General features: G+C 36.3%; 1 protein-coding gene across 1 annotated transcript; it reads right to left on the bottom strand.

Moving 5' to 3' along the window:
* Positions 1-2,050: 2,050 nt before the first annotated feature.
* Positions 2,051-15,585, bottom strand: LOC143711322 (serine/threonine-protein kinase NIM1). Its single transcript, XM_077202717.1, has 4 exons — positions 15,429-15,585; positions 12,165-12,455; positions 5,304-5,572; positions 2,051-3,002 (listed from the first exon to the last, which is right to left on the bottom strand). Exons 1-4 carry the CDS (start codon positions 15,448-15,450, stop codon positions 2,250-2,252), a joined length of 1,335 nt encoding a protein of 444 aa, XP_077058832.1. The 5' UTR covers positions 15,451-15,585; the 3' UTR covers positions 2,051-2,249.
* Between the last annotated feature and the right edge of the window lie 1,697 nt (positions 15,586-17,282).

The following is a 17,282-nucleotide window of genomic DNA, read 5'->3' as shown; positions in this document are numbered from 1 at the left end:
AGAAGAGTGCCCATCTGGCCTGGCGTGGATGGCGCCCTCTAACCAATGTCGCCATTCTTCAAGAGCATGCTTTACCGCCAGGAGTTCCCGATTGCCGATATCATAGATTACCTCAGCAGGCGATAACTTGTGAGAGAAGAACGCACATGGCATAGGTTTGGGGGACGAGTTTGATCTTTGAGTGGTGGATGGGAATGAATCTGATTGATTCCTGACAAAAACTCCTTAAAATCTTTTCTTATCTTTTTTTTTTCCTTTTGTCTGTAACATTATCTTTATGAAAATAAGACACACATTTACATAAATTCTCATTATCATAATGCAACATTTTATTTTTGATTTTCTTTCTCTGCTATTCTCAATTGTAATCCTATATTACTATATTCCTACATAACAAATAATACACTGATGTATAATTACTTAATAATATATTATTGTTAAGATGAGTATGTCCTTTTTTGCATTACAGTAATGAGAATTTGGGAGGAGAACTTACTTAATTTTCATGAAAATATACAAAAATACAAAACAATGTATTTTTCATGTAGCATCTGTAATTCGTGTGACATAACGTTACATGAAATGTTATGGTTAATATTAGCAAAATACAATTTATCTGTCATGGATATGAGCTTCAACACAAAGCTGTTAATATTAACATGCAATCATGTAACAAAAAATCATGCAATGCTTGACTGTAAGTCGATAAATAAAGCTGCAAATGATGCAGAATAACAATTTCACATCTATGTCATGCCAATGAGTAATATAAGCAATTAGCAATATGAAAAGTATCTCTAAATATTATTTAAAAGCTCAAAGGCATATGTGTTCAACTACAAAATTATGCCTGTAAAAACAGCGTCTTGGCAGATCTTTTACATTCCTGATATTAATGTGCAGAGGCTTGTTTCCCTTAAAAGATGATTAATTCTATAGAATACAATGTAATCGCTGATACCACAAGCTTTTTATAAAGCACCACTCTAATTTGGCTTAACAGCTGATCAGCTATTAAATCCTTTACGTTTTACATTCTGTGTAAACCCTGTCTGAGTAGCAATTCAGCTAATTTAAGAGCGAGTCCATCAAATCTATCAGGCTTTTGTAAAGCTACAAGTGAACTTTGTTACATAAGGCCAAAACAGCCAGTAACCAGTTTATTGCAAACATTTACTGTGTGACACTCAGCCCAAAGCTGTGGCTATAAAACAACATTCTCAAACATTCAACCATTCAGTGATACAAAAATGTATCAAATGTTTTCCTAACCACTCAGTATTGGCCACGTTTCCCTATTCAAATTGGCAAAATGACCACTTGCTTCGATTGCAAAACAATGTTTCAATATAAAATAAATATCCTCCATTAGAATGACATGTATCTGATGAATGTAGTTGTGCATGCTAATTGTTCTGCTTATATGTGTGTGTGAAAAGTTGTTAAATGTAAAGCACAAAGTCAATGAGGCCCTAAAGTCTGAGACCTCTTTAAAAGTAGTATATTGTTGTTAAACTAGTGGCATAAAACATCATATAAAAATTTTAAAAAGAATGTGAAACTGAAGCATTTTCACTAGTCTCAGACCTTTGGACCCCATAGATTTTATAAAATAGAATAAATATAAAAAAATGTGCAATACAACTGATTTATTCTGATTCATTAGAGTATATTCCATTATAATGATTCAATCCAGTTTTTTATCAGTAAAAGATGTCATTCGTTCCGGGAATCGAGCTATGCTGCTTGCACTGTGTTAGTGATGTGCTAAAAAAAAAAAACAGCATCATAGGGCATAAAAAAACCCAGAGTCATTTGTTTGAAAAAAACAGGCAATTTTTGTTGCACTGTATATTTTTGATTAACTAGAAATGGTTCGTAAGAGTCATTAGTTTCATCAAACAGGCTACACCAATTGCACTGTATGTTTTTGAAAACTTTAAAGAACCGACTCTTAAGAGTAATTCGTTTTGAGAATCGATCTACGCTGGTCACTCTGCATGTTACTGATCCACTAAAAAGAATTTACTCATAAGTTTATAATACAGATTTAGCAGCAGGTGAGTACCAAAACACTGACATAGTGAACCTTCTAACTTGGTATATTATGAAAATATTAATAAAAGTAAAAGCTTAATCTTGGGATCAATGCTACGTTGCTAGGTTTGCGATGAATTTCAAACATGTAAATTTCAAACATGTACTTCCTGAAACATGGCATTCACATTCAAATATGATTTTAATTGTCTTCATAGGACAGTACACACTGCAGAGGCATTGTGCTTAGCAGTTGCGCTGTTGGCCCAGTATTTCCTGGAACCAAAATCCTCCTGGTACAGGGCGGAATATCCCACCGCCTCCACGGATCTCCTCTTCTGGATGCGGTGTCGCAGGATACGGTAAGTTCCAGTTATTGGGCTGCGACAGTCAGTGCAGGTGTTATTCTGCAGATGTGTGGCACTGATACCCAGCTCACTCAGGGCTGACTTTACTTCCCGTTCCTCCACGCACAGGCTCTTCGCAGGGTCAGCTAGGTAATTGGGCGTCATGCTGAAAGCGGGATAGGGTTTGGGGTATTCGATGCCCTTCATCCAGGAGCATATCATTAGCTGTGACACCGCAGTGCGGTCCACAGGTACGGGTCTCAGCATGCCTTTGATAGCCAGTTGGCAGGGGTCAGGGACGTATGGTGGGATACTGTACGCCCCTTGCAGAATGCAGCGTTTCAGTCGGCCTAAGTTGTCGGCGTAGAAAGGCATGGTGGCGGTCACCATGAAGTAGAGCAGGACACCCAGCGCCCAGATGTCCACGTAACGGCCCACGTAGCTTTTGTCTCTGAAGAGCTCAGGTGCCGCATACGGCGGAGAGCCGCAGAACGTGGTCAGAGTTTCCGGCGGCTCACTGACGGTGCTGAAACCGAAGTCGCCCACTTTGATGCAGTAGCATGTGGTGTAAAAAATGTTTTCTGCTTTCAGGTCGCGATGGATAATGTTATTTTCATGCTGAAAAATTAAGAAATAAATAGATCTGTTATACTGAGTCATACCAAATTAAAATAAAAAATGTAATTATAAATTATAAATGTAATAAATAAAATGAAACTAACAAACTACTAAATTACCACTGACAAATAATATATTATCTGAACCAATTCACCTAATTCACAGTGAATATCGCTGATCAGTATTAATTAATAACATTTGTCACAAGGGGTTTCGAATTTCTCAAATATATTTGAAAATGTGTTTTTATTCCTGTGATGTCATCATTACTCCATTCCTCAGTGTCGCATGATCCTTCAGAAATCTTTCTTAATTTTTACTGAGATCAAGAAACAAGAAACATTTCTTATAATCAGTGTTTAGCCCGGTTCTGTCAACACTGCATTGGCTCCCTATTAAACATCGTATACATTTTAAAATATTGCTGATTACTTACAAAGCACTAAATGGTTTAGCTCCGCAGTACCTGAGCGAGCTCTTAACCCATTATACTCCTTCACGTCTATTGCGATCTCAAAATTCTGGCCAGTTGATAATACCTAGAATATCAAAATCAACTGCTGGCGGTAGATCCTTTTCCTATTTAGCACCAAAACTTTGGAACAATCTTCCCAACATTGTCCGGGAAGCAGACACAGTCTGTCAGTTCAAATCTAGACTAAAAACACATCTCTTTGGCTTAGCATACACATAACACATTATAGACTTCTATAATTCAATGTTAGGCTGCATAGTTTAGATCAGCCGGAACCAGGAACACTTCCCATAAATCCTGATGTAATTTGTACATCATAAGAAGGATGGCGTCTACGCTAATATTAGTCTCTCTGTTTATCCCGAGGTTTACCGCAAACCGCCTGATCCAGGCCATATCCAGAACTGATGAAGGACCATCACATGTACACGACGACAACGCATCCCTGAAGTGCCAGCCTCATCAACACTGTGAAGGCCTCATGGACACCTCAACAAACTCGTCTCCATACCGGCGTGATGACTCCGACCCCTAACCAAATGAACTGGATAAATATTGTGAAATTTCTGATCCAATCTGACTTCTGACCTATTATGCCGCCTAAATCATAATCATACACTGTTCGTTTGTTGGCCAAAGGAGGACTGGCCCCCTGACTGAGCCTGGGTTCTCCCAAGGATGTGTCACTGTCACCTCTTTTATTTTTTCATTCGCCATTGGCTTTTGGCTTGCTTAGTTGGGGACATTTAACATTTAATTTTGAATTTAACAATACTATTACAACTTTACTTTCCTGTTATCTCTGTAAAGCTGCTTTGAAACAATTTGTATTGTAAAAGCGCTATATAAATAAAGGTGACTTGACTTGACTTGACTTGACTTGACTTTAAAACAGTTGTGCTGCTTAATATTTTTGAGGAAACTTTTTTTTGTTAGGATTCTTTGACCAATAGAAATTTCACAAGAGCCGCATTTATTTGAAGAGCATTGTAAATGTCTTTTCTGTCGATATAATGCATAAAAGCATTTTCAAAATAAATCTTACTGACCCCATACTTTTGAACGGGTGTGTATTTTTAGTTAAATTTCAGTTAAAAACACAGTAACAATTCTCAATTTAAAAAAAAACTCTGACCAATAATATTGGAATTAAATATTGAAAATAATTATGAATTTCACCAAAATAACCTAATTTAACTGAATACATTACCAAATGCCATATTTGGAGACATTAGAATGGTCATTCAAAAGATTGCAATTATTTTAAAAAGCTAGAGTGTTCTGGGTTGTTGCTAGGGCGTTGCTATGCAGTTGTTCTAGGTTTACAAGTAAAAAGAATCCCAATTCTTGATAATATTCTGGTCAGAGGCTATGTCTCTGAGTCTATACCTAGGCTATAGGATTTCTAACAAATGCAATTAAAATCATAAGTTTAATTGTTTAGAAAAATAATATAACACCTCCCTTCAACAAACAATTCACAATTTGAGGTAAAAAGATATTTAGAAGAATTGCGTGGCACCATTGACTTCCTTAGTATTTTTTATCCATAGGCTACTATAGAAGTCAATGAGTCCCATCAACTGTTTGGTTACCATATTCTTCAAATTATCTTCTTTTGTGTTCAGCAGAAGAAAGAAATTCATACAGGTTTGAAACAACTTGAGGGTGAGTAAATGATGACAGAATTGTCTTCTTTTTTATCCTTTGGTGAACTATCCCTTTAAGATTAGGGTGTTGATAAAATTCCTAATGTATGAGTAATATAAAAAGTGTTTTTTTTTCTGTTGTCAGATCAGACGAGGACACAGTCTTGCTGTTCTCACCATGTATTTGATGGCTGAGACGATCTGGGCAAATATGAGCTTGCTTTCCAGGTCTGACAGGCGCCCTCTGGTGGAGATCCGTGAGAACAGGTCTCCTCCACTGCCATACTCCATAGCGATGTACAAATGCTTACTGGTCTCAAGCACCTCGTACAGACGCACAATGTTTGGATGGCTGAGTTTTTCCATACAGATGATCTCTGAGGCAAATACATTCTGTGACTTCTTGTCGAGACGCGCCTTGTTAAGAATCTTGACGGCAACACGCTCTGTGTGTGAGAAAGAGATTTGTGTTAGATCAGAGTGAGTTATATTTTGGAAAATCCATGTTATACAAACTTGGTGACCTTAATGAAAAAAGTGACCTTGTTATCTTAACCCTATAAAGCCTATACTGTATCATATTTAATGTGCGAATTTCTAAGGCCTCTAAATTTAAAACTACTCTGAGAAACCTGTTGTAGACAATCTACAAATCTTTTTTTAAATTGAGAATTGTTACTGTATTTTTAACTGAAATTTAACTAAAAATAAACACCCGTTCAAAAGTATGGGGTCAGTAAGATTTATTTTGAAAATGCTTTTATGCATTATATCGACAGTAAAGACATTTACAATGCTCTTCAAATAAATGCGGCTCTTGTGAAATTTCTACACGACATGCCTTCTGTCGTCTGATTGATATTTTATACTTTTTTATGAAGTAAAATACCTTTTAGTATAATTCTGAAACCCACTTCAGGTCGTGACGCATGCTTTTTTTGCTGTGAAATCTGTATTGATTTTTATAAAGCAAACGTTAGTATAACTTTTATTTTGTTATAATACTTCTAGATGAACACCTACTGGACTGAAGCTATCTAAGTTTTTTTTTTTTATTAGAAAAAATAATGTTAAAAAGCAGGGTATAGGCGATTTGTTATGCTGGCTGAAAGTCTCTTCACATCATGATAAACTGTAAACCTTTCTACTCGCCTCGGGAGTTTTCCTCTTTCATTCTCGTGGGTGCTTCTCAAAATCCCTCCTCGTCTCCTCGCTCCTCTGTCCTCCATCCTATGACCCGGAAACCAATCAAGCACAGCCATCTTGAAGGACATCTCAATTCTCTAATTGCACCGCGAGGAGTCGAGGATCGAGGAGTGAGGAGGCTTTCAGAGGAGTAATGAGCGAGGATACACAGGTGTATCCTATGCGGAACTGTTCCATTGACTAAACGTGACGCACGTCTCATTCTTTTTCGGTCACATTCTTTTTAAATTATAGTTTACCTATGCAGTTTATATAAACCACACATCTCACATATTCCAACATGGTATCTTGCTTTATTATTATTCATTATGAATTTCTTATATAAACAAACTTCAACAACATAAGGGCAGATGCTTTGAGCGCTGCTGATGACGCTGTGAAGTGACGCTCGAGTGATAAAGTATTCCAATGTATAAAAAAAGCTGTCATTCGATTCCTCCGTCCTCATTTTCTTTCCTTGCGTCCTTCCCTCACAACCTACAGGGGAGGAGCTGAGGCGCTAGGAAAGGAAGCGAGGAAAGGAAACGAGGATGCACAAATAAGAAATGAGAAGCACCCCTTGAATGCATACATCCCTCCAGACGCCTGCGTGAGCGCGGCGCTACAACAGCTGGCTGAACAAATAGCTGAAACAGAACAAAGGTATCCTGACTCTCTTTTAATCATTCTTTGGGATTTTAACAAAGCAAATCTTTCCCGTGAACTACCAAAATACAGACAGCACGTTACATGTCCCACCAGAGACAGTAATATACTGGACCACTGTTACACCACAATAAAAAATGCGTATCACTCCGTCTCACGAGCAGCTTTGGGGCTCTCTGATCACTGTTCGGTTCATCTCATACCGACCTACAGGTAGAAACTGAAATCAGCTAAACCTGTGATAAGGACTGTAAAAAGATGGACTAATGAGGCAGAGCAGAATCTGTTTTTGAAGCTGCTACCAACGATCTGGATGAGCTCACAGATACTGTATCATCATATATAAGTTTCTGTGAGGATACATGCATTCCTACCAGGACATTCATTTACTAATGATAAACCATGGTTTACTGGGTAACTCAAACACCTTCGTCATGCCAAAGAGGATGCCTACAGAAGTGTGGATAAAATCTTATATAACCAGGCCAGAAACAGACTGACAAAGGAGATCAGAGTTACTAAAAGAAACTACTCTGAAAAACTGAAAAACCAGTTTTCATCCAACGACCCATCATCAGTCTGGAATGGCCTGAGGAACATCACCAACTACAAGTCACCATCCCCCCAATCTGTGGACAATCAACACCTGGCTGATGATTTAAACTCATTTTATTGCAGGTTTGAAAAGCCCTCATTCACACCACACACCCGGTTCTCTCTCCACTGCTCTTCTCCCTGTACACTAATGACTGCACTTCTAAAGACCCCTCTATCAAGCTACTGAAATTTGCCGACGACACCACTGCCATCGGTCGCCAGCTGAGGAAGTTCAACTTGCCACAGGAGCTGCTGATTCAGTTCTACTCAGCCGTCATTGAGTCTGTCTTGTGCGCTTCCATCACTGTCTGGTTTGGTTCAGCTACCAAATCAGACATCAGGAGACTACAACGGACAGTCCGGACTGCGGAGAGGATTATTGGTGCCCCCCTGCCAAACCTCCAGGACCTGTACTCTTCGAGAGTGAGGAAGAGAGCAGGTAAAATCATCATAGACTCCACTCACCCTGGACACCACCTGTTTGAACTGTTACCGTCAAGACGGAGACTCAGATCACTGGCCACAAGAACATCTCGGTACAGGAACAGTTTCTTCCCACAGGCCATTTCCCTCCTGAACAGTTAACACTCCTCCCAAGGCATATGCCTTAAGTGCAATACTCCCACTGTTTAGTGCAATACCCTACAACTCAGGTGATACTTATATGTAGATTTATTTATTTATAATATTCAAAACACTATATATGTTCACAATCTGTAAATCTGAAAATGTCTATTCTGACTAAACCCAACTGTGATACTTTTATTCTCATATATTTATTTATTTTTTTATTTTTTATTCTTAGAATTTGTAGTATTATATTTCTTGTTGTACTTGTATTTGTATATGTCCACTGGAAGCCTCAGTACCAAAACAAATTCCTTGTGTGTGCAAGCACACAAGGCAATAAAAAGCTCTTTCTGATTCTGATTCTGATTCTGATAGCAATCACTTAGTTAAGTGGTATAAATGTATTTATATATATATATTTTCTGTGGAAGGCTTAGGACCATAAAATGTTCATCCATTCATTGCATTCGGTCCGAATGCAATGGTACGATGTCCAAACTGCTTGTCATCGTATGTATTTCCATACCTCCACGCACCTGCTCGCGCAGAAATCACACGTCATCAATGTGTTTCATGCTATGCAGAGTTAGACAGACGTCAGTCACAGAGCAGCGCAACCAAAACTGAACCAAAACAATGAGCTTCTGCTGCGTTTACGCCGTAACTACTGTAATTTGTAAGAGATGAAAACCTGTGACATTATATTCGGAGCAGTTTGTGACTCGACTTTTTGTGTTTCAATGGCAACCCTGTCAACGCCTTTAAGCGTGCTCTTTAAGTTATTATTGTAATATTATGTGCTTTAAGACCTTGGGTACAGTTGTTTAACCTCTCGTCTCGTGATGCTTTGCAAACTCTGCTGTGTGTGTTTTGAAGGAGGCGTGGCTTTGGGGATGCTCTAAAAGGAGGGTGGGATCTCATGCTTTCAAAGCTAACTTGCTATTTCTAGCTACTCTGAAAATTGCCTTCCCGTCACATTCATGTTAGTTGGATTCGTTATGTTTTGTCATCACCTGCCTACATCACTCATTTGTTGTCATGGACACTAATCACGTTTAGCTGTGCACTCAACAGTCACCATCATTAACACCTGTATATATGTTCAGTTCTGTTTCAGTCCAGTGTCCGGTATTGTCTATTTATGTGTGTTGCTATCCGTTTGCATTCCTGTTGGATCATTAGAGAATAAATCTTTTAAATTGAATCGTACACGTCTTCCTCATCTGTCTTCCAGCAACCACCCGTGACACTACCCTAAAGCCATAGGATTTTCAGTGATGCCACACACAAAAAACAATGGATTTAACATGGTAATGCACTGAGGGATTCAAAAATGGATGTGCCATTATGTATCCTGTTAAGAAGACATTTCAGAACTCTAATACAAATGAGATTCAACATCAGAGCACAAGCACTTATCTGGTGGTTGAAGATAAAAAAAATGTATATAAACAGTGTATATATATATATATATATATATATATATATATATATATATATATATATAGATATATATAGATATATGTGTGTGTGTGTGTGTGTGTGTATGTGTGTATGTGTGTATTCTGCCCAAAACTAAGTGTTTTTTTAATAGTTTTTGACTATAAATAAACACTTAGTTTTGAGGGGAAAAAATTTATTTATATTTTTTATATCTTCAACTATAAAACTTATTCATTGAGCCATAAAAGCCTATCAATCTATGAAAAATTTGTTTAAATATTGTCTAATGTTTCAATATCAAACTATTCCATAATAATTACTATTTTAAGAAATACTATTTCATAGCAGGCTTTTTTTTCTTTTTCTTAAATATGTTAAATATTAAAATATGTGGCAAAATTCTTGAGAGGCCTCCCTGCTGTGTTGTTTTTCAAGAGGCATCTCACCAGTCCTCTCAAAAATATTAAAGAGATTCACAGAGGGGGTGCTGTAAATCTGATGAGATTACATGAGCGGATCAACTCGTGGTCACTGACATGAACAGACCCTGTTAAACTGTGCTGCCTTTTCTTCAATACTGTTATGTACATTAGAGTGCAACAGATTCTCGCAAAAGAAAACATTCATTGGTTGTAATTGGATTTTGAGATGTGGGCACTGCACTTAAGAAGAGGCAGATTAAAGCGAACATGGGTTTAAATGACCCAGTGATTTGAGAAATTAGGAAAACGTCACCAGAGAGAAGATTGAGTCAAAAAGGTCAAAAAGAAAAACACATGCAGATGAATCATTCGCAGTAAGATCAATAAATTATTTAGAAAATAGAAAGGGTGAATTGAACAGCAGTCACATGGCAATTTGTAACTATTTTGTTTTGGCAAATTGGTGGCTAATTCGTATAAATTTATACAATCTCATTCTTACGTTTTTGCTTAATCTGCTTCTTGCTTTTATACTAAAAATCACATGTTTTTTAATGAATCAAATCACACAAATTCACATGGAATCGATACCTCGTAAAATTGTCTTCTCATCAGATCAAGTTGGAGTTTTCATTTCATGCTGACTTTAAATGTCTAGTTTGAAATATTTTATATTTTAAGAAATGTAATATACATATATATATATATATTATTAATTAAATAACCTGACTTTTGCATGCAGTGGCCCATAAAGCATTTGGACTTTTAAAATATCCTTAAAATTAGAGATGCACAATATAGGTATCGGTATTATATAATTTATAAATAATTCACACTTAAAATTAATCCTTTAAAAATATATATTTATAAATAAAATAAAATAATTATTTTTTCTAGCAAATCTCAAAATTAATCTTATTTTTTATACTGTAAATTATAATGTTGTTATGCCTAAATGAATTATTAATTGTTAATAATTTATTGGTCTTTTAAAGGACATCATTTATTTATTAATATAATTATTAAGTAATCATTATCTGACAAAACTTTAGGAAAGATAGGTTAAGTACAACTTTTCACTAAAAAAATGAGGTTAGCCTGAGAACAGGTAACTTGTTTCTATTTAATTTATAATGTTTCCATTCAGACAATGTGGCATAAGTGTCCAAATACTTTTTTGGGGCCACTCTATGTACAGTTCTCCAAAGCCTTCTTAAACTTAAAGTATCCCTATTATGCTTTTTCAAATATATACTTTCATGTAGTGTGTAATATAGCTGTTTGTGAATGTAAAAAGTATGCAAAGTTTAAAGGACCAAAGTGCACAATAAATGGATATATTTTTGGATAAATTTCTCCCAAATGAAAGAACTGATTCTGAACTGCCTGAAACGAGTCGTCAGTAATTCCCGTCTTACTTCCTGCAAACCTACGTAGGTAAAACCGACGGCATCGTTGCTGTTCGTATCAAGTGCTGAGGAAGCCTCTGGAGCTGAAATTCTGATATGGTAATGAGTATTTAATTTCTGACATGCGCTTTTATTGTTTGACCAATCACAACAGACTGGGTCATCTGACCAATCAGAGCAGAGTAGGCTTGCGGAAAGGAGGGGTTCAGAGAAACGGAATCCTTCGAATCAATTCAGACAATGTGAGAAAACAGGGGAGGTGCAATGTATATTATGAGAATATGTGGTGGTGTTTTTTTTTTACTTTGGATGCATTGTTATGAACCCAGTATGGGTTATATTTGAGGGTTGTTTGTTTTTCCTTTGTTTGGTTTCAGGATTTAGTTAGGGTGAGTGGCGTCATTGATGACTGAGGAGTTACACCTGTGATGGAGCTGATGCCGGCAGTTAAAGCAGTTCCCTTCAGCTGTGACAGCGCGTTCACCCATCCTCGTGCCGTCTGCGTACTTGATTCATTCTTGTCTCGTCTTTTTCCCATTTTAATTATTCTTATTTAATAAATGTTATTCCTTTTGATCAGTATCCAATGTGTTGTCTCCTCCTTTGTCGCGGCTTGCGAGCCGGCCGTGACAGCATTTAAACCTATTGTAGGAGACCTCCAAACAAAACTATAGGAACCTTTCAAATAGCATAATAGGGTCACTTTAAGTAATTAACACACTGAAATCGATCACTGATTGTCTCACCTTTAGTCAAAGCGTGAACAGCCAGTTTGACCTGGGAGAAATTTCCTGTCCCTATTTCCCCTCTGAGTTCATAGAAAGCGATCCTGCGGCCCAGCATAACGTCATCGATAATCCGGTCATTGTGGGACATGTCATAGAGGACCCTCTCGAAGGCTGTCTGCTTCGCTCGTTGTTCAGGTGTTAGTAATGGAACCTTGCGTTTTTCTGGTTCTGTTTGTGCAGGTTGGGCCGCTGGCTCATTCTTTCCTTTTTTCCCATGTCGCTTCACCAAGACATTTAGTATTTTGGTACCTTGAATTGGACAAAAAGATTCACGATGATTGAAAATGGCAGCAAAATCAAATTACTCAAATTAATAATAAAAAAGTGGGTGGATATAAACTAATTTATAAACCATCTAAGGTAGAGGTTATGAAGAGTGTTTTATGGTCATTTGGCACTCAATGACTATACTCTGAAAAAAAGTAACATCTAAATCAACTGGTTTTATTAAAGTCAAAACTATTATTTATCACAGAATTGTCACATCTGGATGAATCAGAGAGAAATAAAAAAAATGCAGGATTTAAACACAGCAGTCTTCTCTTTATTGAACAAAATACTCAAAATCAAAATCACAGGAACAGAACAACCAAACATAAGACAAGAATGGACCAAGAACTAAAAAAGAAACAGGTCTTAAATACACAGAACAAACCAATCAATGAAAGAACAACAGGTATGCAAATTAATTAAACAATGAAAAACCATGGAGACAAACTAAAAACTAGGTCAGAGAACTAAAACATGTGACACAACCCAACCTACACAGAAATAAACACAGACTATCCATAACAAGAATCAACTTAAATTCTTAAAGAGATTCACAGAATCAACTTAAACATTCAAAACTAATTTATATGGGTTAAACATGGTAAAAATAGCTCTTAAGGGTAACAATTACAGGTTTTTACATTATAAAATGTATTTAGAGTTGCAGGAGCCTTCCTTTTAATGTACTGTTTAGAAAAACAATTAGATCAAATATAAGTCTTTAAATCAAGATATAATGTCATGAGAAATATAAATCAACTGTCTCCTAAAGTTTGTAAAAGTCTTGAAATGTAAAAGCAATGGCTGTGTCATTCTCCACAGACAGAGACACTTCCTCTTGATGACCTTCCATGTTGGAAGAAAGGTTTACAGAGGCTTAACCTTACAAAGATGGGGTGAACGGGGATCATGACAGTATAGGAAAAAAGGAGTATTTATGCCATAAAAAACTCTTATTATAGCTGCAAATTCTCATCATATATTCTTTTAAAAAATGATTATCGCTATTATCTTTGAGACATACAAGTGGCCAAAAAAGTTATAATTTACATCTTAATCCTTCATTCAAAAATGATTACAAATGTGTTGAGATTTTGCGTAGAAATTGCGCAATTTTTGAATGAAGGGTGAAAATGTCAATTATCAATTAAAAAATGCTTAATCCTTCATTCAAAAATTATTACAAATGTGTTAAAGATTTTGCGTAGAAATTGCGTAATTTTTAAATGAAGGGTGAAAATGTCAATTATCAATTAAAAAATGCTTAATCCTTCATTCAAAAATTATTACAAATGTGTTAAAGATTTTGCGTAGAAATTGCGTAATTTTTAAATGAAGGGTGAAAATGTCAATTATCAATTAAAAAATGCTTAATCCTTCATTCAAAAATTATTACAAATGTGTCAAAGATTTTGCGTAGAAATTGCATAATTTTTAAATGAAGGGTAAAAATGTCAATTATCAATTCAAAAATGCTTAATCCTTCATTCAAAAATGATTACAAATGTGTTAAAGATTTTGCGTAGAAATTGCGTAATTTTGAATGAAGGATGAAGATGTCAATTATCACTCTGACATCTCTCTCTATATATATATTAAAACTACTAACTACTAAAAAACTAACTATTTTCCTCTTATTTTGATGGTTTAAGGGGTCATTGTAGAGTCATTAAAAACAAATATCCCCACCTGACATCTCTTTTGGCCACTAACTGTACGAGAGGTTAAAGTTTAAAAATGATTGAAAATATCCTATACTGTATACATACTTATTCGTTAAATACCTAAACTTAAAATGAGATGTACATGACACCAGCATATTGAAATTACATGTTGAACACCCTGTTATTTTTGAAGAGAAATTGTTCTGATCACAAATTTAACTTGACATATTTAGAGTCGCATCTCTCTAGATGTTCTTGTATAATCCTAATCCATGAATGCATGTCCTTTCTATTTCAGTTCAAATGTCCAGTGTGTCTGCGCTGAAGGCAAGATCAGCGTTGTGCGTCTGAATAGGAAAGTCTTTAAGTAGGGGGGATTAGGAGTTTTTTTAAGACCATGCATCACAGGTTGCAGACTCGACATGCTTCTAAAAATACACGGAATATCCACTGAACTTCTTTCAACATCACTACTTTTCATGGTTACACTTTATTTTAATGTTTCCCTGTTTCAATGTAATTATACATTAAAGTACTGAGTAATATTAATGAACTACATGTACTCACTGTAGGGTTAGGGTAGGATTAGGGTTTGGTTTAGGGTTAGTTGCATGTAATTGTGCATAATTTGTAGTTATTAATATACAAGTAACATGTGTAACAAGGACACATTGAAATAAAGTGTTACCCTTTTCATTAATGGCTATTGCCATTTTTAATATAATGTTACTACATTGTAATAACAAAAAATTCTAAATCAGTGTTATAAATTGAATTTAAACAAAATTACTAAAAAAATTCTTCTTGGTCACCAAATAATATTACATCTTAATGTTTATTATTGGACTTACTGTACTGTAAGACCCTTCATCATCTTTAACAAACCAATGTCTGCAGATCAAAACTGTGTTTAGTGTTGAAATTAAAGATTTAATACTTAACAACATGTAATACTTCAACAACATTACATCTCAAGCACATGCACTGTATGCAAATAGCAGAGGATCACATTTGTCTTGTAAGAAAAAAAAACTTTCATTATCTTTTTTTCAGTTGTTATATTGTTCATAATCCATGCAACCTGTCCTGACATGTGTACTACTGAACATAAAACATGTCTAACATGACAGAGAATAATTAAAACAGCGTAGCCCTATAAGATATGCCTTTCAAAAGAACATTTAAAAATGGTCAATATGATTCATTGAATAAGATCTGATATTTGCACTCCCTTATTGGTTGATTGAAAACTCTCCATACTCTATTCCATGAGTAAAACAAACTTTACCTGGTAGCTGTGGATCCTTCATTCTGGTGTCTGTATGAATGGATGTAGAGAACAGCTCTATAACCTCTCACTCTACAGTCTTTAATCCTCCACCGATCGCCAGTGCTCAATCCAATTAGAAGAATAATAATCCAAACTGCAACACACCTCAATGAAGCTGTGCAAAAGCTGCATGCAAATATCCTACTCATACAAAAGTAATAATAATAACACATACTTGATATAGGGAAGACAATTAAATATAAAATAAAAATAAAATAATATTCCAATATCATCATATAAAAGTCTGGTTAGGGCAGGTTTTCACTTGAAGAAAGTCAAATGTATAGTATTATGTGTTGAATTACACTTTACTGATAACATTTTTTGTTCCAAAACAATGATCTTATATATTTTATGTATGTAACCTACTTGTAGTATATATATATATATATGTATATATATATATATATATATATATATATATATATATATATATATATATATATATATATATATATATATATATATATATATATATATAAATGTGTGTGTGTACAGGTCCTTCTCAAAAAATTTGCATATTGTGATAAAGTTCATTATTTTCCATAATGTAATGATAAAAATTAAACTTTCATATGTTTTAGATTCATTGCACACCAACTGAAATACCTGAAATATTTCAGGTCTTTTATTGTTTTAATACTGATGATTTTGGCATACAGCTCATGAAAACCCAAAATTCCCATCTCAAAAAATTAGCATATCATGAAAAGGGTCTCTAAACGAGCTATTAACCTAATCATCTGAATCAACTAATTAACTCTAAACACCTGCAAAAGATTCCTGAGGCTTTTAAAAACTCCCAGCCTGTTTCATTACTCAAAACCGCAATCATGGGTAAGACTGCCGGCCTGACTGCTGTCCAGAAGGCCATCATTGACACCCTCAAGCAAGAGGGTAAGACACAGAAAGAAATTTCTGAACAAATAGGCTGTTCCCAGAGTGCTGTATCAAGGAACCTCAGTGGGAAGTCTGTGGGAAGGAAAAAGTGTGGCAAAAAACACTGCACAACGAGAAGAGGTGACCGGACCCTGAGGAAGATTGTGGAGAAGGACCGATTCCAGACCTTGGGGACCTGCGGAAGCAGTGGACTGAGTCTGGAGTAGAAACATCCAGAGCCACCGTGCACAGGCGTGTGCAGGAAATGGGCTACAGGTGCCGCATTCCCCAGGTCAAGCCACTTTTGAACCAGAAACAGCGGCAGAAGAGCCTGACCTGGGCTACAGAGAAGCAGCACTGGACTGTTGCTTAGTGGTCCAAAGTACTTTATTTCGGATGAAAGCAAATTTTGCATGTCATTCGGAAATCAAGGTGCCAGAGTCTGGAGGAAGACTGGGGAGAAGGAAATGCCAAAATGCCTGAAGTCCAGTGTCAAGTACCCACAGTCAGTGATGGTCTGGGGTGCTATGTCAGCTGCTGGTGTTGGTCCACTGTGTTTTATCAAGGGCAGGGTCAATGCAGCTAGCTATCAGGAGATTTTGGAGCACTTCATGCTTTCATCTGCTGAAAAGCTTTATGGAGATGAAGATTTCATTTTTCAGCTCGACCTGGCACCTGCTCACAGTGCCAAAACCACTGGTAAATGGTTTACTGACCATGGTATTACTGTGCTCAATTGGCCTGCCAACTCTCCTGACCTGAACCCCATAGAGAATCTGTGGGATATTGTGAAGAGAAAGTTGAGAGACGCAAGACCCAACACTCTGGATGAGCTTAAGGCCGCTATCGAAGCATCCTGGGCCTCCATAACACCTCAGCAGTGCCACAGGCTGATTGCCTCCATGCCACGCCGCATTGAAGCAGTCATTTCTG

This window comes from Siphateles boraxobius, unplaced genomic scaffold (genome assembly GCF_051911475.1).
Source record: "Siphateles boraxobius isolate OS27281-9 unplaced genomic scaffold, OSU_SipBor_1 5, whole genome shotgun sequence".
In the NCBI taxonomy this organism is placed as follows: domain Eukaryota; kingdom Metazoa; phylum Chordata; class Actinopteri; order Cypriniformes; family Leuciscidae; genus Siphateles; species Siphateles boraxobius.
This window is presented reverse-complemented; position numbering and strand designations above follow the sequence as displayed.